This window comes from Pseudopipra pipra, chromosome 3, assembly GCF_036250125.1.
Source record: "Pseudopipra pipra isolate bDixPip1 chromosome 3, bDixPip1.hap1, whole genome shotgun sequence".
Classification (NCBI taxonomy): domain Eukaryota; kingdom Metazoa; phylum Chordata; class Aves; order Passeriformes; family Pipridae; genus Pseudopipra; species Pseudopipra pipra.
Genome location: NC_087551.1, coordinates 21,927,489 through 21,952,876, shown reverse-complemented (window position 1 = coordinate 21,952,876; position 25,388 = coordinate 21,927,489). Strand labels below are relative to the sequence as shown.

At 40.2% G+C, this 25,388-nt stretch overlaps 2 protein-coding genes across 4 annotated transcripts in view; one reads left to right on the top strand and one right to left on the bottom strand.

Moving 5' to 3' along the window:
• The window catches only part of SMYD2 (SET and MYND domain containing 2), a 28,799-nt gene extending 27,632 nt beyond the window's left edge, over positions 1-1,167 (top strand). For all 3 annotated transcript variants that reach the window (XM_064648245.1, XM_064648247.1, XM_064648246.1), the window contains one exon: positions 759-1,167. In XM_064648245.1, coding sequence (XP_064504315.1) covers positions 759-839 — 81 coding nt within the window. In that variant the 3' untranslated portion in view covers positions 840-1,167. The remainder of the gene's footprint in view (positions 1-758) is intronic.
• Positions 1,168-2,553: 1,386 nt separating this feature from the next.
• The window catches only part of PTPN14 (protein tyrosine phosphatase non-receptor type 14), a 112,955-nt gene continuing 90,120 nt past the window's right edge, over positions 2,554-25,388 (bottom strand). The window contains exons 13-19 of the mRNA XM_064648244.1: positions 23,726-25,215; positions 20,877-21,020; positions 19,620-19,838; positions 15,600-15,728; positions 14,407-14,641; positions 12,276-12,439; positions 2,554-8,230 (exon numbers count right to left, since the gene is read on the bottom strand). Coding sequence (XP_064504314.1) covers positions 8,102-8,230; positions 12,276-12,439; positions 14,407-14,641; positions 15,600-15,728; positions 19,620-19,838; positions 20,877-21,020; positions 23,726-25,215 — 2,510 coding nt within the window. The 3' untranslated portion in view covers positions 2,554-8,101. The remainder of the gene's footprint in view (positions 8,231-12,275; positions 12,440-14,406; positions 14,642-15,599; positions 15,729-19,619; positions 19,839-20,876; positions 21,021-23,725; positions 25,216-25,388) is intronic.

Genomic DNA, 25,388 nt, shown 5'->3' with positions numbered 1-25,388 from the left:
TTCTGTCTTTAAGTATTTTCAGACTTACACTGAACTTGCTTCTAGTTCTGTCTACTGCTGCCTTTTATCACATCTGCTTGGGGGTGCTGCTGTCCTTTTCTCAAGTGGAAACCTTGCCCCTGCACACACACTGCCATGAATATGGGTAATGGCAGGAAAAGTGCAAGTCAGGGGGTTTGGCTGCCTGCAGTGTTCACTCTTAGGACTGGAGCAGGCTGTAGGTGAAACGGCAGGGAGTCGAGCAGTGTCTGTCTGAACCTGACAGGATTTCACTTTTTGCCTAAGACATTGCTTCCTTCCTAAAGTGTTAGTAGCCCCTGGAACCAATGGAGGGTTTACAAAATCAAGTCTGAAGTGCCTTAACGTAACTTCTGCAGCAGGCCTGCACGTGTGACAGCTGAAGGATAAATTGGTAGGAACATAGCTCACTCTGAGGACTGGCTAAGTCCTCTGCCAGAATATTACCCACCGCACTTGCAGTTTTCTGTCCTGGAGCTGGTTGCATTCAAAGTAGTTTTGTCAGGAATATCATTTTGAAAGTTGCTTTGGGCTCCTTTAAGATCAAAGATGTATTCTCTGAATGTAAAACCTTTATTACTTAGTTTTGAATTTCATTTTATTTCCTACTGGGTTTATGAGTACAAGGGGACAAAAAGTAGCTAGAGGTGTCAGACTGCTTCAAACCTCTAAAGAGAGTATTTATAGCCTGGTGTTATATATGAATCAATTGTGTGAATATTTTTTTTTTCTTTTCATAGGCAATTGCTATCATGGAAGTAGCACATGGGAAAGATCATCCATACATTTCAGAGATCAAAAAGGAATTAGAGGACCACTGAGCCTTTGAATCTATGCAATCCTTCAAACCTTTATTTAAAAAGCCTTGTTATGGAAACCTTCAGGAGTGCTTTGAAAAGCGGTAGAGTGAACACAGTTCTGTCCTATAATTGGAATGACAAACACACTTAGGCCTAGCTTCCTAGCTTCCACCCATCTACAATTGCCTTTTTTTTTTTTTCTTTTAAGGAAGCATCCATGGTTTCTTGAAGGTTATGCCTTCTGACAGTTCATGTGCAAAAGTGGCCATTTTTTTCTTTAGGGATTTCAATGTGGATCTTATTTGTGTAAAGTCAATAAAGTGGTCTTGACCCCTCTTGATTCCACTTATACACTTAAATGGGTGCAATAGTTTTGTGACATCTACTTTTGCCTAAATAGTTTTGTTTAATCTGACAAATTAGCAAAAGCTGTACTTTTTTCTGTTGTGGTTTGGCATCCATTTCCTTTTTTCATGAATCATTTTTGTTTGCAGTGGCTTAGCTGAGAGAAAGGGGAAGTGGGTGATGAATTCTGTGCATTTTACAGGAAAGCCACCACTGTTACCTCAGCCAGTTATTCTACAGATGGGGATTCATCACAGTAAGGACCTAGAGCTCAGCACATCTTGTAGAGAGAATGCTGGCACCTATCTTGGAGCTCAAAGGCTTGCACAAGACATGAACTATGCAATTTCTGGCTTTTTAGTCCCCTTCACAAGTTGAAGTGAATTTATTGCTCATATTTCCTTACAGCCATACCTTCACCTCCAGTGTATTACAACTATTCTGTTAATATGTTAGCAATTACTTTTAAAAGAGGAGCAAGAACATTTTCTGAGGAAAAAGTCCAGGACTTAGCTTTCTCTACCCATATATAAAACATGAGGGTGTTGGGTTATTTTTCCTCTATTTAGATCAGTTGTAGGAGATTGCTTTTAAGGATGGAGGGGGAAAAAAAAAGAGCGTGGCTGTGCACTTGCAGCACCAACATTTAAATATGGTGCCCAGTAAAAGTACCTGCCCATTCCTTGCTGCTTTCACGGCTTATAAAGTATGATGAGAAAGAGAACACATCACCCTTGAGAACTTTACTGTATTTTCTTTCTTGTAAGCACTGCTCTGAAAATAAAACTGCTAGAACAAGGGTTTTGCTGAAGGTTTTCATTGCTCTCCAGCCAGCAGTTGTTGCTGGAGTACATAAAACTGCACCAGATCTTAAAATTCAAGAAAGCCAAGACCATTTAACTACAGCCAAACCTAGGAAGAGGGCACTAGCTGACGATTTTTATCCTAACTTTATCTTGCCAAGTAAACCCTTGTCCAGGGAAATAGCACCTTTACTTCGGAAAGTCTATCCAGAGCCCAGACTATGCTTCAACACCAAAGAATCCGATTAGCTGAGCATGAGCACCAGTGGGAGCCTTGCCCCTGTGAAACTTGGATTACTGTTTACAGAAGGTTATTCAAAGCTCACTGTGGCTCTGGCTGTGCCTATCAGTTTAACATGGGAAACCAACTCAAGTACGGTAGGTGCAAATACAAAACCCTAAGCTGGTACAGAAAAAGAACACAAGCATAGTTTTCCTTGAAAAAAATGGTTTATTGTTTACTGTGAATATGAAGAACAGCCTTACCAAAAAACCTCAGTGACTGAAGACATTCTCATATTTGGAAAAACATATAAGAAACTATTTACACAAAGGCAGTGAAAGGGGTAAAAAATTATTGCAGTCAATTAATGCTGAATAGAACTTTTTATTATAAAAAGAGAAAGAAAAGAAACAGTGCAAAAATACTGTCAAAAGTAATCAGTTCTATACAGAAGATAAAACTGACAAGCATAAGCTTATGTACTGATATGAATAATACATTAGAATATTAAAAAATAGCATGCATAGATTTTTTTTAAGGCTTTCAATAGCGTAGAATAGCTCTGCCATTCAGCCCTAACAGGAGGGAGCAGGGGGCAGGGAGGGCATATAACTGATGTCTCATTTCTCTACAAAATGTGTACGTACAATGAGGTGGTGAGATCCAGATCACTGTTTTGTGCTAAACTGTCATGAACAGAATTACAGAACAAATGAAACAGGAAGCATCAAAATACTGAAGTAAAACAGGACAGGAAAATCCAGTGACATAAAACTTAAACATGTTATTTCATGTAACATGTTCCACACAATTACATATGGGAATATTACAGTCATCTGCATGTGTAAACTTTTTTCCTTTGTAAAATAATCAAAGAAGGGTACTTTACTAGTGAGGAAAATGTGTTTTCCATATGGAGCAATTGCAACAGGATAAACATCCTATTGACGGTGTTTCTGGCACTAAAGATTTGCCTTCTTTTAAAGACCAAGTAGAAGCAAGAAAATACTTTTATTTAACATACAAAAAAAGAAGTTCTTATATATTAAATCTATAATTAAGCTATGGAACTCACCAACACGGGACATTGTGAAAGCCAGAGGAATAAATGGCTTCTAAAGAAAAGGTAATGTGATTTATTGAAGATGGATCTATCAGTAGATTTACTAAATACAGTAAATGGAATACAACTTTGGCCTCAGGAAGCCCCTCAAGGACTGGCTGCCAGGTGCACTAGAGGGGCTGAGCACCCTTTTCTAGACATGTTCATATTTCTTTTTAAGTGTCTACTAGCAGCCCCTGTCTAAGTCAGGGTGTGCCTTCGAACCTGACATGGATATAGTTTGTGGAAAGCTTTCCTCTTTTATGCTGCCTGCATAATCAGGGAACACTACCCCTGAAATGCCTGGAGCTGAGTGTCCAACCACTGAGTCCTTACTCAGGTGATTTGGAAGAGTAAAACTGTTAAGCACTCTAGTCATTTCAGGGATCAGTTGCAGTATTAGTCCTTCCCTTGCTGTTAAATAGTTCTGGGATTCTCCAGTGGAAGCTACTATTTATCATGATTTCCAGTTCACTCTCCAAAGGCAAAGTCCTGGTGTACATGTGGGAAACTCTCAGTGAGGGTGCACATAAAGCAGAGGCAACAAAACTTCAAAGAAATGCCAACCAAAAATAGCTCAGAGGAACCAATAGAACTGTAATCTAAGATACTCTAAAAACACTGACAAAAATCTATTTACTTTAAATATTTATATAAACACTGCTATTTTTGACCTATGCAATGTTTTGTTTCACAATCTAACAATAGTTTATTTACGTTTAATACCTCCATCTTCTGTTATTTGCCCCACAGCCCAAGCAGCCAGTTGTTCCCTTCCTCAAATCACAATCCCTGCAAACAGCTGCATGTATAGTGTCCTCCTCTCTAAAGACTCATATGGCATCTGTAGTTCCCATAGCGCCAGATTCTACAAGCAAACCTCTCTCTTACTGGCATAAAACCCCATCCCCAAACTCCTTGTGACTTTAAGTATGTATCAGCAGATTTATATTCATTTTTGAAGAAGAGTGGTCAAATGCTGTTTTCATGCAGTTCCTCCTTTCACAGTCAGTTCAGGTATTTGCTCCTGCAATATGATGCAGCCTTTATTTCCTGCAGTAGGTGCTGCCCTAGCGTTTTTTTTCCCACAAAGACAAGCAACAAGATTTGACTCAGACCTCCCTCAGTGATGCATGAGAGCTGCAGATCACAAACTGCTAGCAAGGCTGACAACAGCTAATTCAGTCATCATCTCCTCCCAGGAGACCGGTGAGAAGTCAGCTGTTGAGAATGCAGCATCATCAGTAGCTGCTGAATTTTTCCTATAGATTTTTGCTATATCCAAGTACAAGATTTCCATCAGCATTTAATTCAGAGCTGCTTGTGGACTACACAGACAAAGCAGATGTTGGATCAAAAAAATAATGTTTTGCCTTACAATGAGCATAAGTATTGAAGCACTTAAGTTGGAAGAGAACGAGTAAGTCTGTGTTTTGCCATTTGCATTTCTGTTTGTTTACATGGAAGTAATTTAAAAAGAAAAAAAACAACTTTTGAAATCATGCAAATATTTAATAATATTTGTAGCTGAGGCAGCTGATTTCCATAAGTGGAACAGAAATGTCCTTCAATATATTTCAAGGACTGTTAGCAACAGGTTGAATAAGTTCTCACAGATGTGTCTCCTGCCAGATGAAATTCATTTAGGGAAAAGGTATTTCTGAGGAGGCTGAGCATTTAGGGTTTCTGTATAACTATAAAGAAAAATTTTTGTGGGAACAAGCTTCATCTTTTCTCAGGTAGTCAAGGACAAGAGGTGCCAAAACAGGCCTTAGTAGGATCTGGAACAAGTAGGACCTCAGCAGTTAATGTCCACCATCCAGGACACCCACAGCACTGAGCAGTGTCCAAACTCAGCTGTCATCTCTCCCATCCCTGATTGAACAATGGTAGGCATGAAATCTTGGACCTTAACCAAAAAATTGATGCCAGCACCTCAATACTATCATTGGTAACAATTTAAAGAAAAAAAGCAAAGCATGTTAAATACACATGAAGAGTGCATAAAAAAGGAAAACAGACACAATGGATTCCCAAGCCAGACTTATCCACTGCAAGTTCTGTCTCAGAAAGCATGAGGGAACATAGGCTAAACATGCCACACTGCAATGTGGGTGCCCTGGGAGAAGACAGCTTATGTTAAACTTGTTAGGTGCAGTTCCATTCATTGAAGCATCTTTGTGAGATTTTTAGTCCAGACTTTACTCCATGGATGAAACTGGTTTCAAACACTGTCATGCTTTGATGTTAAAAAAACAAGCAACACAACATACAGCAACTCCAAACTGTCCTTTTCTCCTTAAGGACTGTGCTGTTAAAAGTCTGTGGGACAGAAACTAAATAGCACTGTTGCTTTAAGTCTCATGTGTTCATTCCTGCTGTGACTAACAAAATTGGATGCAAAATGCATTTTCCTGTCACTCCCTAAAGGTTAGGAAATACTGCCCAAGCAATTTCGGCCTGATAAAACTACAGCAGGTTCAAAGTCAGAAGGTTCAGTTTTTCCCTTAAGGAACTGTGTCACATTTCAACCATAAAACATCGGCATGCTGAGGGTCAGTTGCAAGCTGGGGTGGAAAGGAACCTCTGAAGACATGCACCAGCCCAATTCACTTATGATATTAGCAGATCTAGTCAAGATAAAATCTAGCAGGGAAAAATACATTGAAGTCAGATGAAAGGAAAAGTTTAAAATTACCATTCTTTGACAATGAAAGGGAAAAATTGAGTCACATTGGCTTCTATCTACCGTACCAGCCACATTACGAATTAATTAGAAATGACTGTATACTACATGGCCATTTATTTGGCTCATTAATAGGCACTGAATTAATTTGGAAAGGATTTTTGGTGCCTTTTTCTAATTAATATTTTTCTAAGACAACTATTATGCATCTTTGCATTAAAAACATTTACTTAATTTTCTTCCCTTCAAACACAGCTCTTCGTACTCTCTTATGCAGTAACTTTCCTGTGCTCACTGTAGAAGCAGAAGTACACATTTCAGCCAAGAGCAGCTGAATAATAAGACATAGGAGCAGATTCTTTTCCCTCCTGATTTTCTACTTCTCATGTCCAAGTGGAGCAATGGGACTTGACAGCTCTGAGTTCAAACTTAATTCATCATTAGGAAATTATTCAAAAAGTTATAACGAGATAACTAATTTAATACACTTTGCTTCAAGGTTTATTCCTTGGCTTTTTTCCCAGATATAAAGCATCTCTGTGCAATTATCATGCAGATGCTGCTGAAAAGACTTTAAATGGTTGCTGCTAATTTAACGAGATATGTTGGCAGTGGCAGAAGAAATTAGAGGAAAACTGAAGTTGACTGAAAACTCAACTGATCCCTAAAAAGAACATGGTCAAGGTATTAGAGAAAAATAACTCATCTCCATTTATTGGTAGCTAGAAATCTTCACTGGAATCTTTGTCACCTTGTTAGGCTTGTATTGCAGAGATCCAAACCAACACAGTGCAGTTTTAAGCAATTTAAGAAACATTCTAGTACAGAACCTGAGCTTAAGCTCCCACTGATTTTAGTCCCTTTAGTGTTGAAATTCAGAGTGCTTGTAGGCTTAGATCTTGTACACTGACCAGGGTTTGGAGGAGGGGATGTAACAGAAAAGCAACAATAGGACTAAAATATTTAAAATTATCTGGGAAAGGGATACCAAGAAAGGTAATTTCACCATGACAGAGTAACTGCATTGCATCACGTGCCCTGAGAGGCTATGAAATCTTCACCCTTGAAAATTCTGAAACTAGACATGACCCTGGGCAAGCCTATCCAAGTTTAAAGTTAGCAGTAAGGTGAACAGGGCTGGGACCAGAGACATCCCAGGCTCCTCTCCAGCCTCATCCCTTCTCTAGCCATCAGATGATAGTTCACACATGAAAACTAAGGCAACCAGAGATGCCTAATTTAAATGAGATTCCTTTTCTACAGGAGGTGAGCCTCAAGGCAATAATAATTTCAGTGTAATCCATGAGAAGGTGCTTGATTTGATTTTTTTCAGATGCATTTGGTTGAAAATCCTATGCTGTTCAACTCAGTCCACCACAATTACTGAAAAAACTCACTCACTGACTTCAGCCTGTTGTGGGTCACTGCACTTCACCCTACACTGCTTCTTATGAATCCCTTCAAGGGCTGCACACAGCAGCAAAGGCCTCGTTTAAAAGATCCAATATTGAATTTTTCAAACTGTAATTCTTGTGGAATTTGAACAGTTTAGCACACAAAATTCTCTGTCCTCACAATGTCCTGTGTTTGAGCCCTCTGTAATGTGCCCGCCTGCACGTGCAGAAGTTCAGGTCTCAGTGCTGTGTACCCTCAGCTTCCACTCACACAGAGCTGTAGGTGACATCCAGCAGGTCTTGTTTTTACCACGGAAGCCACGTACCTCCGTCCAGAACGTCCTCACGTGAGAAAAAAGCCCACTGCCAAATAACTGTTCATTTCAGAAGCTGTGTAGCAAAATTAAAGCTAGTAAACTACCTTTACAAAGGATTGCTCTCCTTTATGGGCACGTTACAGTGCAGACCAGTCATGTCAAATGTGGTTCACTTTGAAGGTCACTATAAGATTTAAGAGTTATTAAAGTAATTCAAAAGTTATTCCAAGAAAAATAAATTATATCTTGTATAAAATAATCCACGGGAGACTAGTAAAGAACAATAATTCCTTACTTTCAAGACAACTTTAAAAAGTGCAATATATGCACACAGTGTTGTCAAGGCAGTTCTCCTTGCACATCAGTAAGGTTCAGTCAGATCCACAAAGCTGGGTCTGGGATGTTTGAAAAGATTAAATAAGTCTAGAGTTTTGCAGGAATTGTATGAGCACTTGATAAACAAATTTGTACTGGGCTATGGTCTGGATCATAAACACTCTCTGCTCCCGCAGGTGTCTCAGCATCACAGGAACGTCCATTTTCTGTAAAGCAAAGGGGAAAAAAAAGAATAAGGACGTAAGTTCATTAAATCAAACAATTATTGAGATTTTTCAAATGGCAAAGAGGCATCAGGGTCACAAGAACAAAGGTTCCTTGGACAAAACTAAAAGTGCACGCAAATATACTGATCCTTTCACTAAGAGAGAAGGGAACTCATTGTCACCAAAAGATCCAAAAACTCCAACATCTGACCTTCCACAGGCAAGTCTATGTTAGCAAATAATACTCCAGGAGAAATAACTCTGTAAAGTGAAACAAGGACCCATTATCTGCAATACGTGTTTTGCAGACTTTAGGCCAGCAGCAGTTTCTTGCCATCTACTGAACATCCACTAGCAGCTGGGACATGTTAGGTGTTCTCCAAGAAGGTGTCTTCCAGTTTGGTTTCATCCAAACAAAATTCACTCGTCTGCCCTGAAAAATGCTCTGCAGCAGGAACTAAAGTACAGTAATTAGGCACGGATAAGGAGATTCACTATGAAAGTACATCCCTAACCCCATGGAGCACACTGGGGCACAGGCACCCTATAATGATCTGAACTCAAAACCAAATGAGTTGTGTGAAACAGAGGCCCATGAGGTAAAGCATTAAAAATCACTGCAAATTTCATTAGGTGCTATCATTGGATCTCTGGCATTTAAGGAACAAAAAACCTGTGATGCTATTGTGTTTTATCTGTTACAACAGGTACACAAGCTGCTATTCAGAATTCATTGAGCCATGAAGCTCAGCCTGCCAGGCTCAAATTCAAACAGCGTGTAATATGACCCAAGATGAGGGATACAAATTTTCTATGGCAGCAGTAAATGTAAGCACTAAAATTCATGCTGTTTTTGAGGAAGCTCTTAAGCAGTTCAAGATACAAAACTGAAGAACAGCTACCGCATCAGACGACATAAGCTCCACTTTGTAATGCCAGTTTGCCATTACAGAAACACAAAAAGGAACTTAGAAAATTTGAGTAAGATTGCTGCTAACCCTTGGAGGCCCAGCTGAGCATGGAATCTGCTTCCAGACACATGGGAAGTTTCCTGGAAAGTTTAAAATAAAAGTCACGCTGCATATCCATTTCTGTCCATATATATAAAACCCAGAATGTCCATTCCATGTAAACAAGTCTTAACTCATAGGCTATCACTTTCTGAAAACAAGGCCAAATATTCTGCCACATACCCCAACAAGTTGTTATAAAAGGACACCTCTAGAGAGTCAACAAGTATAAAAATTTGTGATGAGTAATGCCATATTATTATCAAACAGGTTCAAAGAAAAATGTAAGCTCTTTCCAGTTAACTTGGCCAACTTGGAGAAAGTCTCCCTGTGGACTCAGATGCTTGCAAAAGCCACATGGTCCTTGCTGAGCAGAGTCATGTAGAACTTGATCTCACCTGAAAAACTGCAACAAAAATGCAGGCCAGCTTCGACCTGCACACCATATTTCTCTCTTGGCAGTCTGGTGCATGACAGCTCACTGATTTTTAGTGGACACACAGTGATCCGTGCACCTCCTCAAAATGGAGATGACTTCACCTTCTCAGAAATGAAAGAAAACTCCATCCTGTCTATTAAACCTCACTATTTATAGCCAACTTAGCATTTGACTCCAGGTAAGGAGTCCCTTAAACTCACCTTCATTATGATGTACATGTCCAAAAAAAAAAAAAAGGGCACATAATGCTTTGCTAAGCTGGCACTTGTAAACAGAACAAACGAAAATGCCACTCATTTCTAAAACTCCCAAACTAAAAGATCTCCCCTTTGGAAACATGCTGCAGTTGCAATCATGAGTTAATGTCCCAGTGCCAAGTCTGAACTAAAAGTTGATAGAGCAGGATCTCAATTACTTTCCTCTACTACATGTCTACAGCAGCAAGGATGTAATGATGTGACATTTACTTGCTATGCAGCAGTGACTGAAATGCTATCCCTGCAATGAGATACACAGCTTTAGACTCAACCAGCCATTGCCCAGAAGCCACAGTGACTGAAGCTGTATAGATTTTGATTAGACATGGCTTTTTGCCCAAACCTGAAACCTCAGACTCAAGGGTTCTGGTTTTTGTTCCAGCACTACTGCAGACTTTCCAAGATGGTCTGTATGAAGATTGCTAGATTCCTTCCTCATTTTCCTTCATTGCAAAAATGTTGATACTTCTACTTACTAGGACACTTCTGAGGAAATCAACCAATTCCTAAGACTAAAACATTTTAAGTGGTAAGTAATTTTATTTCAGGAGAAAACCCCCAATTAATACTACTACAAAATAAACAAGTGAAAAGGAACCATCTCTGTGCAGAATGGAGTATCTGTGACAAACCAAAAGCATACTGTTTTGATTTTTAATCTTTTTTTTTTCAATTAGGTTTTAACAAACCAAAAACATTAACTTAGTACAATCTAGAACAACAAAGCCCTTAAGGAAAATTTTATTTAATATTAATGATGATTTTCATTATTAATCAAGACAAAAGAATCCTTTAATTAAGGGACATCAGAGAAATCCTTATTGAGCACTACCATCAGGTCCTAGAGAAGTTAATGAAAATTCTTATGAATGATGTCAAGGCTCACCCCCATGCTTAGATGCTGAGGTACTGCCTTTATCTTCACTTGCTACTCAGCTACTCTTTCCCAAATGGGTGACTTCTGTAAACCAGAGACAAACGGAGGTGGCAAACAGTGTTACACAACCCTTAATGTTTGTTTCCGTGCATATACAGAGGTTGCTACAAAGTAGACACAGCTACACTGATGGTCACAAGCAATTCAGGGACAGCTCTTCAAACTCTCCAGCTTTCCTCTGGCATGCAGAAATTTCATGGCTACTGTGTACACAACAGAAGCAGTCACTTCCAGGTGCCAGTGCATAAGGAAGGTCAAGCAGGCTCAAGAGTCGGAGCCGTCATCCCACACAGGAGCAGCTTCTGAGCAGCAGTCAGCATATGAAGGCTGCTGGGTTCTCAAAATGCACACCTGTGGACCTTTCTTGTCCAGGCCACCTCCTTCTTTTCCTTCCTCACCCTCCTACCTCCCCCGCAAATAAAAAGCAAAGGAAAAAAAGTGTCAGTTGTGACATCGATCTACAGAACAGTGTCACCTCTAGTGACGCCCAAGCAGAGTTGGAGGAGGCTTGTCTGTCAGCTGACCTGAGCCCAAGATCTCTAACCGTCTTGTAACTACAGAGTGATGAGCTGCTGGAGTCTTCAGTCTTCCCTGAACTCATTCAGTGGCTGATTACTGGGAGAGGCAGATGATATATGTCTATTTGTTACTCTCGCTGCATTCCTATCTCTACAAATGCTCTCTCATAGAGTATTTTCTTTGGCAAGAGAAATCTCTGGTTTCCATAGCTGTCATGAAAACTGTGTGTCACGTTGTTAGTTAAGATGCGATGTTCTTCCTAGACAGTTTCTCAGTGACACAAATGAAAAGCAAATTGCTACACACGGTTACTCTACTGGTGATCTTATTCTTAACTCCAGACTGTATTACTCGTCATATTGTCTGCAAATCTTAAAGCCCTATTCCCCACTGAAATACATACACACACCTTATTCTTAAAACACAGTTAAGTTTCATTCCAGGTGAGATTAAGGGCCATATGAGAAAGAGGAAGAAGTCTAAAGAGCAAATTTAGAGAGCAGAAAAGTTTAGTTAAAAGAGCAAGGACATTATTCTCTAGCCTCTTTCAGGTACTCCTTCTAAACATGCTGTCTCTAGACTTTTAATTAAATACAGGTATAAATTAGACTAAATTCTTAAAAGAGAGAAGAAAACCCTAATTTTGAATGCATTAGAATAATCCTAATAAAAAATGCATAATATCAACTAAACAGAAAACTACAACAGGTAACCTTGCATGGGTAATCTCTGCCTGTTACATTTAAGGCTCTCACATTGCTCACAAAGGTAGCAGAGAAAGAAAGCACTTCAATGCCTTTTAATTTTAACCTCAGAAATGTAGCTAGTTAGTCAAGGAACGAGCTCGGGTCAGGGGTTTGTCCTGCAAAAGAAGCTGACTTACTTCATTATGCTCCAAGCACCCAATCATCAGTTCTGTTAGGATAACCACTCCAGTCCTTCCTACCCCTGCGCTGCAGTGAACCACAATGGGAGGGTTGCAGGTGTTGCTGCTGTCCAGTACGCTGTTGGTGTGGCGACGCACCGACTGGATCTCCTCCAAGTAAGCTGCAAGGTAAAATGCAGGCAATGTTGCAACATCTATATGTCTAAACGTAAAATTCGACAGGGGGAAAGGGTGAAAGAATGTGGAAAAGTCGTTCTTTACCTAAGTGGCAATAATTTACATTTTTTACAACATACTAATTATTTTGGCCATGGAACAGCACTGCATCCAGCAAGTACCAGCTGGGTGTCAATTATTACTTGGGAGTCTGCTCCTTTAAATTAAATAGTTCTTTTAAAAAATTAAATTCTCTTTTCCCCCTTGCAAATCTCCAGGTCCCCTAAGCAGATGATTCTAGACATTACTTACAGCAATTCCTGCTATTAACAGGCTGGGATCAAAACAACCGCTAAGTCCTACTGAAACTGCTGCCTGTCAAAGCCAGCATCAGATGGGAAACAAGCATCCATCTGCCCTGTTTCCTCCCTTCCTTCTCCTTTCTAGACTGAGATGGAATCTCACCCACCTGCTCAGGGTTTGTTTCTCAATAGTTATTATGAGCTTTTCTGGAAGATCACTGCCTTAGTTTTCCCTGAAGCCATTTCTAGAACAGTTACACTGTGTGGCTGTCCTAGCCTTGTTCAACACAACACATTCTACTGTCAAACTGCACCGAGAACCTTAAGTACTGGAAGCTTACTTAGCTTCTCAGCAGTCAGAGTGGGAAGTGAGACCTGAGGTGAACTCTCCTGCACTGACTCTTGATGTCATGGCACTACAGCCTACGCTGTCCTTTCACCACTGGCAGGATGCAGCTGGAGGCCTACCAACATCAGAAAAGCTGAAATTTTAATGCACAGTGAAATGGGACCGTAAGTGGTGGCAAGTAATGGGAGAGAGGAAATGGGGACAATCAGGTTCCAATTACTGCCATGCCCAACCACAGCTACAAAAGTTGGTAAGAGAAACAAAGTACAGAACAAACTAGGAATTGGGCAATAGCTTTTCCTTAAAGACAGATCCCTTGGCACCCCTCTGCTGAAGCCGAAATGTCATTTTTTATTTTTTTTGCCCTGGTGACAGAACTGGGAAAAGAAGGACACGCTATTTACATCAAGCTTGTACCATGCAAAGGAGAATAGACCACTAAAGGACTGTAGCTGTGTCAAGACTGAAGTAGAACTAAAGGACCTTCCTGAGAGGGGACTTAGCTGCCACAGAGCTACACTGCAACTGCAAAACTTTCAGGAATTAAGAAGGCAGGCATCGTCAACATGTCAGTACACCATGTACAGGCTCCTTCAATGTTAATTTAAAGAAATCTGTATTAATTTAATTTATAGATTCTCTGCCATAGTGCCAGAAATGTCACTTTAGTTAAATAATGGTTGAATTCCTATTACTTAATATGGAAATATACATTACTTATTAAGAAGTGGGGAGTGTTATTCACACATTACAGATGAATATAATGGCTGTATTTTCAGAAATGCATGAACTAGGACCATAAGTTATTGGGAAGGCCCTTGAGCATCACATGTGGTTAGAAAAGTGGTATCAAGTTCAAACTTAATGCATGTGTGTCAGAAGCCTCTGCTATTTTGCAACAAGAAAAACTGGAGGAACTGCACCATATTTCACTAAAACCTGATCCTCTCTCACCTAGACCTCTCTAATCACATTTGTGTGCAGCCTAGTACCTCCTACACTCATTAGGTGTCTGGGAAGTGGTGATAACTTACACTGACAGATCAGCCAGCAGAGGTATCCTATTATTTAAAATTTCCTGAGTCTTTGGCATTGCCGCTGCCTTGAATTATTCCTCTTGTTAATCACCTTAGCTGCTACCTCTTGAATCCCACTTTTTTTCTCCAAATTGCAGCAAAGTACAATCTAGTTGAGGCCTTTATATGCCACAGCAATAACCATTTAATATCAATCCCAGGTGTAACTGGGTTCAGTGAATTGAATTCAGTGTGAGCAACCTTCTCCTTGATGTATTTTATCATGCAAGATAAAGAAATCTTACATAAAAAGCCTTGGACTTCTTCTGGACACCCATGGTCTGGCCAGTCAGTATACTGCAAATGCCACACTGTCCTCTCTTGTCCAGAGAGAAGATGCTTGACCTTCAGACCAGTAGTTGCAAAGCAGCCAGAGTCTGTGCGGAACTTTGTTGTCACCTTGAACTTCCCATAAGTGGCTGAGCTGTGCTTAGAGCCCAGTTTAGGCCAATAACGATGGCTCTTACTTCTTCCTCCCTCCTTAAAAACAAAACAAAACAAAAAGCCATTAGTTCCTGCAATTATAATTCTTTGTAAACAGAGGACATAAAACCGAAGATAAGCCAAATATTCTTATTTCAAATTACTGGAAGAGCAAGGAGCATCCCACAAAGTAAAGAAAAATATCCATTAACACTTAAACCTCTCAGCCATGTAATATTTGAAAGCGTAAAACTGCTTTGAAGAACAACCTCTTGTCTTGTGGCAAAAGATAGCTACTGCCTGCAACACCTTGGTAAATATTTTCCCCCTGGGGAAGCCTCTCCTTTAAATGAAGGGAGATTCTCTCCAGCAGCTTCTAGGTATCTGCTCTTGATCAGCCTTGGGAACTGGACAGTGACTTGATGTGCTCTGCTACTCCCTGTGTTTGCTGAAAACAACCAGGCAAAAAGCTGAAAGCTGTGTTAGTTAACAATGCGTGTCAGTTTTTATAACATATCACATAGTTCTTGGATTACAGTAGAAATAACTGTTTTGCTTGGCATTAGAATAAAAAAGTTGTGGGGGATTTTTTTTGTTTGTTTTTTGTTGTTTGGTTTTGGGTTTTTTTTACATGGACACTTCTATGGAAACAACAGCTTCTGGTCTCTTTTCAGCTGATAAGAGTGACAGTATGCAGAACTGGCCTTGGATGGTGTGGAACTCTGTGTCATTTTAACCAAGAGCAGTTCAGTGCTCTCACATTCCAGTGGAAACATCTTTGTTTGGCTTGGCCAAAGCAGGGGCAAGGGGGGCTTCTGCTTGTTTGCTTTAACACTTGCCAAACTGAGTATCAGAATGCTACAAAGTATAGTATGAAAGAAGTACAGGCATATGTTCAAACAGAGTTATAGGAAAAAGGGATGTTGATAGAAAAAACAGGTTACTGGAGTGGGAAGCAATGATAACAGGAGATTTGCTCACATCAGGAAGAACTGTATGCTGTGATTTCACGTACCTCTTCAGCTGTGACCATGGCTATAACATTCACTCCCTGTTCCCACACCATCTGCCAGAAGTCATGGCATGTGTGTGGCAGAGGTCCTTGGGTAGCAATGTAGTGCCATTCCTCTCCACCTACAGTAACCTGGAAGAAAGGAAAAAAGCCGAACCAGTCAGTGCCCAAATTCTCAGCATCACCTGTGCCAGAACCACCTTTTAAACAAAAGAGACTATAATGAAATCTTTACTTCTTTGTTCTGCTTTTGTTCAAAATTTTCAACAAAAATCATCCTTTTGATTAGATCAAATCTGACAAAACATAATTTTCAGTGCTTCCACATCCTGTCTTGATGCCCATAAACATAAAGCTTTGACCTAAATGCCATCTATCTTTCTTGCCATTCTATCTGGATCATACACACAAAAAAACCCCAAACAAACAAACCAGCGAAAAAAATTTTTTTTTTGAGACCCTGTTTCTGATATGTCTTAAGTACAAACAAGCAACTGACTCACATCCCTGGCCTTGGTGACAGACCCAAGATGAAAGAAAAGCTGAGGACCAGAGGAAGCGCATATGTGCATTAAAAAGGCATCGCACTGCTTGCAAATTAACACATGGTAGTGCAGAATGTAAATGACATTGTGCATGACCAGCTAAAGGCCTCTGTTGTTTAGGACCTCCCTCGATTATTTTCCACTCAGATAAAAAGTAATTTATTAAACAGACTCTTACTACACTGATCACTGTTGAAGATGCGGCCAAGCCATTCCTAGAGGATGCAGCTATGCCCACACTTTGTACATAACAGAGCTCAACAGGCCTGTTGCCAGCCACAGATGAGATCAAGACAGGCTCCATTTCAAGTTACTCTTCCTCATTTATCTTGGGTTTTTCTGTTCAGAAGCTGCAAATGACCATACAGTAAACCCAGTGCATTAAATGGCTTTCAAATACCATGAGAAATTTAAAATTATCTAAAGCTGTAGTCATGCAAATCTATTTCCCAATACATAACTGGTTTACCAACCGCATCTGACAGAAATATTTGTGTATTGCATGATGGTGAGTAATGAAATTCTTTTTAGAGCACTAATACACAGATTTACACACTATAAATCATATAGTGCCCTAAACAGACATAGCATTACCTTGGAGTTAGCCAGTGTAAAACACCACTTCATTTAATTGATGGAGGCAGAAAGTTATACTTGCGCAGTTAAAAAAAAAAGTCATTTGTGTATAAAATATTATAATTTTATGACATAGTTTGCTATACACCAGGAAAGGTTTATAAAAATTTTTTTAACATTTTAGGTAAAAAGTCAAAATGCTTTCAGAGCTACTACATATCATTTAAAAAAAATGCTTAGCAGCAAAACCAGATGAACTAATTGTTTTGGAAAGTTGAAATATTTTTCCTTCTCAGGATAAGGCCTCTTACTTCTGTGTATTAGCCCAGAGCCACTTCTTGCAAAGTTATAAATCCCAGAGAAGATTTACAACTGAAATGCTGACATGTCCATAAATATCAAGGTACTGGCAGACAGTGCTACAAGGAACAATCAATAACTCTGACAGGTTGAACCATATAATGTGTTTGAGGTACAAGTCTTTGAATACATTTTCAGAAATAGAATCAGTTTATTTGTTAGTGAAACAACTGTTCATTAAGTTGAGATGCTTGGGGTTTTACACCGGTAACTAACAGTTTCTGTATGATAAGTTTTTCACTTCATTGAAAACTGTTTGACTCTCTACATCAGCTCCTTTTCTTATTTCGTACTGTGCAGGTTTGTTTTTTGGGGTTTTTTTTGAATGATGGTTAAAAGCTGCAAGACCAATGCAGGTAGACTCCTCAAGTTCTTGTACTATAAACTGCCCAGCACTAAGCAGCATCTTGCACTTGGACTCATGGCCTTGTGCTTGCTCATCTGCAGTCATGAGTGCTGGCATAGCATTACTGAGCTTTTTAAGTTAATACTGGCATGACCAAACAGTCAGATGAAGTGCTCTTAAGAATTTTTTTGCTTAATCCACAAATTTAATTGCATTTTTTCTCTTTGGTGTAGATGTTGATCTTCATATTTTAGCAGCAATGATCAATGGTAAATAAGCACAGAATTATTGTAAAACTGTGGGGCTCACAGACTGAGGTAGTGGGAGCTGGAATCCTCCAGGCATGGATCTTATCAGGATGATAGAGGAATTTGCTTTGTCTACTGACTTCTGGTCCAAATATCCAGCCTCCTGGCACATGGTATGAAAGGACCATAAATAGTCTGAAGGGAATGGGATGCCTGGAATGTTTACTGCATTCTAATGTCCTAACTGCAGGAAATTAAAAATTAAATATTGGGCTGAAAACGCAGACACACACTGTGCTACTGAGGTAAATTTCACAGATGTGATTTCACCTTCTAAGCAAAAGCACATCTGCTTGGCTTCTGCTTGCGCCACTACAAGTGCAAGAGGGAAATACTGCCAAGGCCCTCTGTCAGGGATCAGAACATCACTGCCTGTTTCTGGGTGCTCTATGGATGCGAGATATGTGTGTGTCCAACACATCAAGTAAAATGTGGACTCAAAACTAGCCAGGGAAAACTCTTTTCTGGCTAGTACTGCTTCATGGGCATAATGAAGGAAACCTTTTTTTTTTTTTTTGGCCTCCTATAAAGTAGGTGAAAAATTTTGGGCTCGGAAATCCACCATCATAGCAACATCTGATTATGCAAAAACTCAGTATCTGCTACCTACCAGGCTATGCAGAAAAGTGATAAACTGCTAGGATCCTGGTTCAGAAATTGTTTTGTATCACCAGGATTTAATACTGTAAATCACAACCAAGGCCAGCAAGTCTCTTGGAACTTTTAAAAGGCTTTTACTCAAGGAAAATATTAATTTAACAGGATGTTTTATTCATTATTTTTGAATTATTTCTTTTTAATTTGAATTTTGACAATGAGAAAAAGCAGACAACCCTCTTTAACAACATGAGAATCTTTCATGTGAGGCAGAGGACTGCTGCTACTTCTCTCATGGTGCAGTAAAAGCCAGCAGAGGACTTTGCAAATAGTGCTGGAAGCTTAAGAGAAAACAAGAATCTGCAGTCACTGCAGCATAGCTCACTGTTAAAACTGGCCATGTTTGCAAGTAACAGTCAGATCATACCTTAAAGTATTTCTACATTGAATTAACATGAAATCTGAAATTTCTGGTTAAAAACATAATTTGAAACATGGAAGTTCAATGCAGTTTCCGGTCAGAGATACAGGGAACTTATTAGTAAGGTCAATGCATACTTGAAAAAATTTCTTTTAAAATTAGTCAACTCTCAGCATAAAAGGAATGAATAAGTTTCTTGTATATATAATTTCAGTATCTATATGAATATGCATTACTCATAATGATATGCCTTTCCTTTGGGCATGGAACTGCATACATGGAGCTATAGTTCTGATTTTTAAAAATCACGTCCTGTATGCTAGTAAATTTAAAAAGATTCAATCAAAGCTTGTGCAGTATTCTTTCCGGGGTGCACCAGTCAGCTGCAGGGACTCCTTCTGCATGGGTTGTTGTAATCCCCCAGTGGCCTGCAAGACTTTTGGGACTGATAATTCAGAACACATACTGACTTCTCATTTTTTCTGGTGCAGGGCCATGACAATCATATTACACTGCAGGTATTGGGGCTGATCTAATACATTTTCATGAGGCTTAAGCAACATGGCATCTCTTTCTACATTAACCAAGAGATATTCCCCAACCAGCTGGCAGAGGTGGGCATAAAAAAAGCAAGAATGGCTCTCTAAAATGACACCCGAGTCCTCAGCAGTTAAACCAACTTATGCATGATGTTAGTTGAGAGGGGACCTTAGAGACGCCCATGCTGACACACAGGTACAAGGACACATTCTGACCAGGTTACCTTTTCAGAAGCTCCAGAGTTACAGAAAATGCTGCTGTGCATCCAGAAATTCAAACAAAGCTTTAGCATACCTCCATTTGCAAAGCAAAATTCGAGAAAGCTTTTACCTTTATGTGTGAAGCATTGATGTAGCCTGTATTATTTTCTTTGGTCGGCACCAGCTCTACTCGGTTCTCCTCGTAAGGAACGACCTCCCTGATGCGATTGCGCTCAGTGTTTTCAGGCAAGGCAGCAGTGGTGAAGATCCCATCTGCCTTCTTCTTTGGAATCTGCTCATATTCTGTAAACACCATGCCCTCTTCCAACTTCCTTCTCAAGATTTTGCACTAAGATTTAACAGAAAGGAACATCAATACATTCGTTCTTCTGGGAAGATTGATTAACCACTAGACCCATCCATCCGTTCTTTGAATTCCAATATACAGCCATAGCATTCTCTCATTCGCTTCTTTTTGCAGTTATCTGAGGAAATATGACAAACTTATTTCTACTGAATGAAACCACAAGCCAATTTTACAGTTTTACATTCCACCTCCACAATTTTGAACATGGATATCATAAAAAGCAAGCCTGTGCCAAATACAGTCTTGGTTCAGTAAGAATTTCAGTATGAATATGTGATTTCAACATAATAGATACTTGTAAAAATATTTTAAAAATATTTTTTCAGGGAGAAGATCATACTGTGAGAAGTGTGATGTGGCTCACATTTTCAAAATACTCCCTAACTTGCAAGCATGCAATGTCTGTGGTTGAACACAACCCCAAATATGTACACACAGAGGTTAAGTGCTGCTGTCTGTGTACCAGACAACAGAAGGCTGCAAATTTCTATGCAGAAAACCAGGAAGATTCTTTGCAAATACGTTTCTCAAATCTTAACAGCAGCAACTGTTTTTAATTTCCAAAATTCCATACTCATGGAACATCTGTATGTGCAAACATCAGGAGGCAAACAACCTTTTTTTTCCCTTGAAATTTAATCCCATTAGAGAAATTAATTGAACTCCTTAGTTATATCAGAAAATGGAAGACAGTATCTAGAGGACTGTAGAACTTCACCTGATCATGTGAAAAATGTGCAAAGTGTTAGATTTACAGTTTGATCATGTACACATTGTACAGTCAGGTGAAACAGGGAACAGCCTCCATTCTCACTGCCTTCAGTAAGTGTTCAAGACATTGAATGCTTTGCCTGCATCCAAAGACACGCCGGTTTTAACCACAGACCTTTTGCATTAGTGGCTTTGAAAACTTTTAAGAGAAACTTTTTTTCACATTTTAGATCAAATTTTTGTATTATAGAAACTTCATGCTCTTGGGAACAAAAAGAATGAGCAACATTTCATGAGCCTCCATCTTACCCTCTCATCCATTGGCACCTTGGCGACTTCATCCTGGCTGTCCTCCGGCACTGGAACCCTAGCAACTGAGAGACCGTTCAGTGCTGCCAACATCAAGGGCCTCTTCTGGGCCTCCAGGCCTGCCATCTTCTGCTTTTCTAGATTCTTTTGGCAAGAAAAGGCACGTTTTCATCTCTGTGTGATTATTTATAATGCCAGTAAAATGCTGGAATGTTTTTTTAATCTCCAAAATCTGCAACTCTCTGGCCAAGGAATGCAGATGATCACCATTAGCATCGTAAATTCAAATACAACCTCTATTCTTCCTCTTATTCCTCAAAGGCCTGCTCCTACATGAGCACAGAATTTTAATTTCAAAGAAGCAATCCCAGCATGTAATGCAGTTTACATGCCATCAAAAGACATACAAATACAATCTCGAGCATTTTCCTGCAGACATTATTCTGAATGCAGGACACACAAAGCATCACTCTGTTATGGTAAAGTAGCACTACCAAAGCCAAGATGCTTGGAGCATCTCTTAAGAGCAATAATTTCAATCTATTATATCAAACAGTAAAACACAGGCCATTGTTTCTCTTCTGTGATGGTAATACTTAAAATGAGAAGTCTTCTGATGCAGTCAGCTGTTATGGTGATTCACACAGCACCCATGATATATTTTGCACTAAAAACTGAGATCACATGTCCCAGAAACTGAATATAACAGCAGCCAGGGAGGGATATTGTTTATCATATTCATGCATCATATTATGCTATGACATAGAGAACCAGAGCATGAATTTTAAATTCATCCTGCTGCCCCCTCCTTATGCCACTGGGAGTTGAAGCATCAAAAGAGACAGAACATCTGCAGAAGTACCCAAATCAGGAACATTTTATTCTATTTCCTTAACAGTTCTTTCTGCTGGATTTGGAAGGAGAGATAAGTACACGAGATGCCTGGTTTGGGGTACACATATGGAAGCTGTGGTCACCAGACAAGCCAAGCTCAGCTCCCAGAAACATACTATTGGACCTGAATGCCCTCAGACATATGTAAATGGTTTGATTTTTCAAAAGCTTGTGAGCTTTTTATTCACCACTGGGTTCCTCCAGAGCACTAAGCAAAATACAAACAAATAAGCAGAACAAAAATCCAAACCCACTCTGCTTTCTTTTCATACTTTCAGAAAGCAGGAAAATGCATGAATTTTTTCTTTGTTTGGGGATTTTATTATTTTTACTACTTCAAAGGTAAAACAGAAAAAAAGTCTGCATTTAACAGATCAAGGTCATCAAATTTCCATTAATACAACACTTGATTCTCATGACAAAAGGAAGGTCTGCACATGTTAAGATTCCTCATCGAGGCTGAAACTACCTTAAAAGCCTAATGCTAAGACTACCCCTTTACTTTCAAAACAAAAACAAAAAAGCACCTTTTGACCAAAGCATCTGAATGGTTATTGCAGAAGAAGAATATTCAAACATCCAAGCTCTCTTCTCACCTTCATTTCCATCCTAAAATCATGTAGGTTCCTGAATTTCAACATTTTTTCTTTCTTCAGAAGATCAAAAAAGCGCATATATATATATATATATATTCATTGTTATACCAACGTCTATTAATTCACAAAAAGTCATGGTTTATAGTCAAGTATCTATTTCAGATTTAGAGTTTAGGAGTTGGCAAGGAGTAAATTCAGTCTCCACGTTGCAACTTAGTAGCTCAGGTTTGATTCCTAACAATTACATCAGCGTAAGGATCCCCAACAAACAAGAACAACGAATATGTTTAGAAAACTTCTTTGAATATACAGTAGTATTTTAAATCTAACTACTTATTGATCTAGTACATTACAAACTCTTTTCTGCTCTAGACCATTTAGATATTTCATTAGTTTCAGACCTCAATTCTGAAAACAAGAACTACAGCATACACTTTTCCTTCTGTGACTGCAGTTGTACTCCTCCACAGCACTGCGTCAAGTACGTGTAAGTCACTAAGTGATAAGCACCCCTCATATTTCTGTCATTGCTCACAGGGGCACCGAAAACTTTAAATATTTTTTATTTTAAATTCATTGCAGTTTTAACAGAACCCTATTTCTCATACTTGAATGCATTTTTAAAAAAATAAACAGTCCAGATGCTCAACTACACAGCCTCTACATCTGCTGCTTCTGTATTTAGATATCTGGTTCCTCGGTTACTGGCAAAACCAACAATCCATGTCCTAGAGCTACCAGGGTTTTATTTAGATAACTATGTTACATAAAGTGGCAGGAAAGGAATTAAAGATCATTCAAAGAAAATCAAGAGTTCCCACTATGTTATGTGATACTTAACTCGACATCCTTGCAAAGAAGGAATAAAATGCTAGTGCTGAAACCAAACCTCCCACCCATCTCGGCAAACACAGTTCAGACTCTCCCTGCCCTCAGATCCATGGGGGCTGGAGAGGCGTGCAGGCAGAGGGGCAGCAGGCATCAAGGGGGGCTTTGCTGTCAGCCCCCTCACCACCGGCTCCATGCCCTGCCACCCACCTCAAGCTGGCACAGCTGACAGGGCGGTGGCATCCTCAGCTGGGTCAGACACACACCTGGCCAGCAGCCAAAGAGCCACAGCTGAAGAAACAGACAAGCCCAACAGCAGTGCATGGGATCAGCCCCTTTGGTGGCCATACAGACCCACAAAAACAAATTGTACCTTGTGCTTAATATCACATTTCCCAACTATAAGCAAATCCACAACTTTCCACCCACACGTTCCCCACAGTTTACCTACCCAACAGTTTTCTGGTATGGAAATTGACCTGTGTGATTACTAATTTCCAAGAAGCCACCGCAACAGAGGAAGGCACTTACCCTCATCATGATTTCTCTTTCTATAATGCTGTCCTCAATAGAAAACATTTCAGACACAGGCCTTTCCTTGACTGGTTCTTTCTTGACCCGCTCCTTCACACTGGTGAGGTCCGGCTCTGAGATAGAGGGCCCAAGTGACGACCCATTTATTGCCACTTGATCAGTTCGAGACACACTGATGGCTTTGGAAGGCCCCGGCCTCATGGCCTTGGCCCTGGCTACAGCCACCGAAATGCTAACGTGGTCCTGCCTCAGGGCTCCATTGCTGACACTTTTACGAGGCCCAGGATACTCCGGAGGAGGTTTATTTGGTATTCTAGCCAAGGCAGCTTGCAGCTGAGCACTGTACTCCATGTTCTCATGAAGGGCTGTTATCTGTGACACAGATTCTTGGGTTTCTTCTTCGTCTTCACTTTCACTGCTGTGTATCAGCATCGTGGCATCAGAAAATGTCTTTTTGTGATGATAATGAGGAACTTGCTGAACTTCGTGCCCCATCTGAACCGATTCTTCTGGCTGCACCTGCTCCCGCAAAGTGTTCCTGCGTGGCAGAGGGGCGTTTAAAGTTTTTAGCGCCATGGCTTCTATACCACGCACCATGTTGCTGATGACCTCCAAACTGTGGCGCTTGTTCACCGCTGCATGGTGCTTCACCGCCATGAGGGGCTCGCTGACCTCCTGCAGCGACTGGCGGACAACCGGCGAGCTGTCCTCTTGGAAGGTTTTTACTGAGAGCTGGACTTTACGAGTGACCAGGTCAGGGCTGCTCCCGCTGACATACTTGTGCCGGTGGCTTGCCAGGTCCGGTGTGCTCGTAGCAGGACGTGGGCGCGGGTACGGAGGTGGGGGTCTGAAGAGATAGTTCTTTAACATGTGAGTGGTGTTGTAACTCTGGCTGCTCTGCAGCTGCATGTTGGCCAGTTCTGGGGTGCTGACAGTGTGGGATATGGCACTGGCTGCTGCTTTATTTTGAGCAGCATTATTAGGGTTCATTTGTTCAGAGGGGGCAACAGGCTTGTTATAGCCACCACCCTGGGGCCCATATGTAATTGTGTAAGGATGTCTCTCTCGAATCTCAGGCTGACTGTAAACTAGGTCTTCTGGCTGGTTATAAGCATGCGTGTTTCCAATATTGAGATTCCGCAAAGACTGACTTTGGCTATCCATCTGGATCACCCCCCTCTTCATTTGCCTCATGACGGTTTCATAGTCTGGAGTTGGTCGGTAAGATGGTACTATGATTGCACTATGTCTGTGGCTGGGGATATAGTCTGCTCTCATGATGTCACTTCCAGGGATGCTCAGATTTGAGGACATTGGAGACGCCTGGATGAAGTTCTGTGAGCGATTGAGGGAGTTCATGCTGTGGGCACTGCATACGCTCCCATTGGGTCCATTACCATTCAAGTAGCTGAAGTCCATTGGACACCTATCCAAACTGGTCTGAGACCTACAGTAGAAGGTTTCTTCATTTCCATGAAAAATGCTATCTGTGTAGAGCAGAGACATAAATGTTGACAATTTTAACATACAAGGACTCATTCAATCTTAACAAAACCTCAAATGCAGCCTGCACTAGTGAATACAGAGACAGCTTAGTGTACAAGTGCAGGGAGCATGTGGTCTTGAGTCATTGAAATATAACTAAAACAAAGCTACTAAG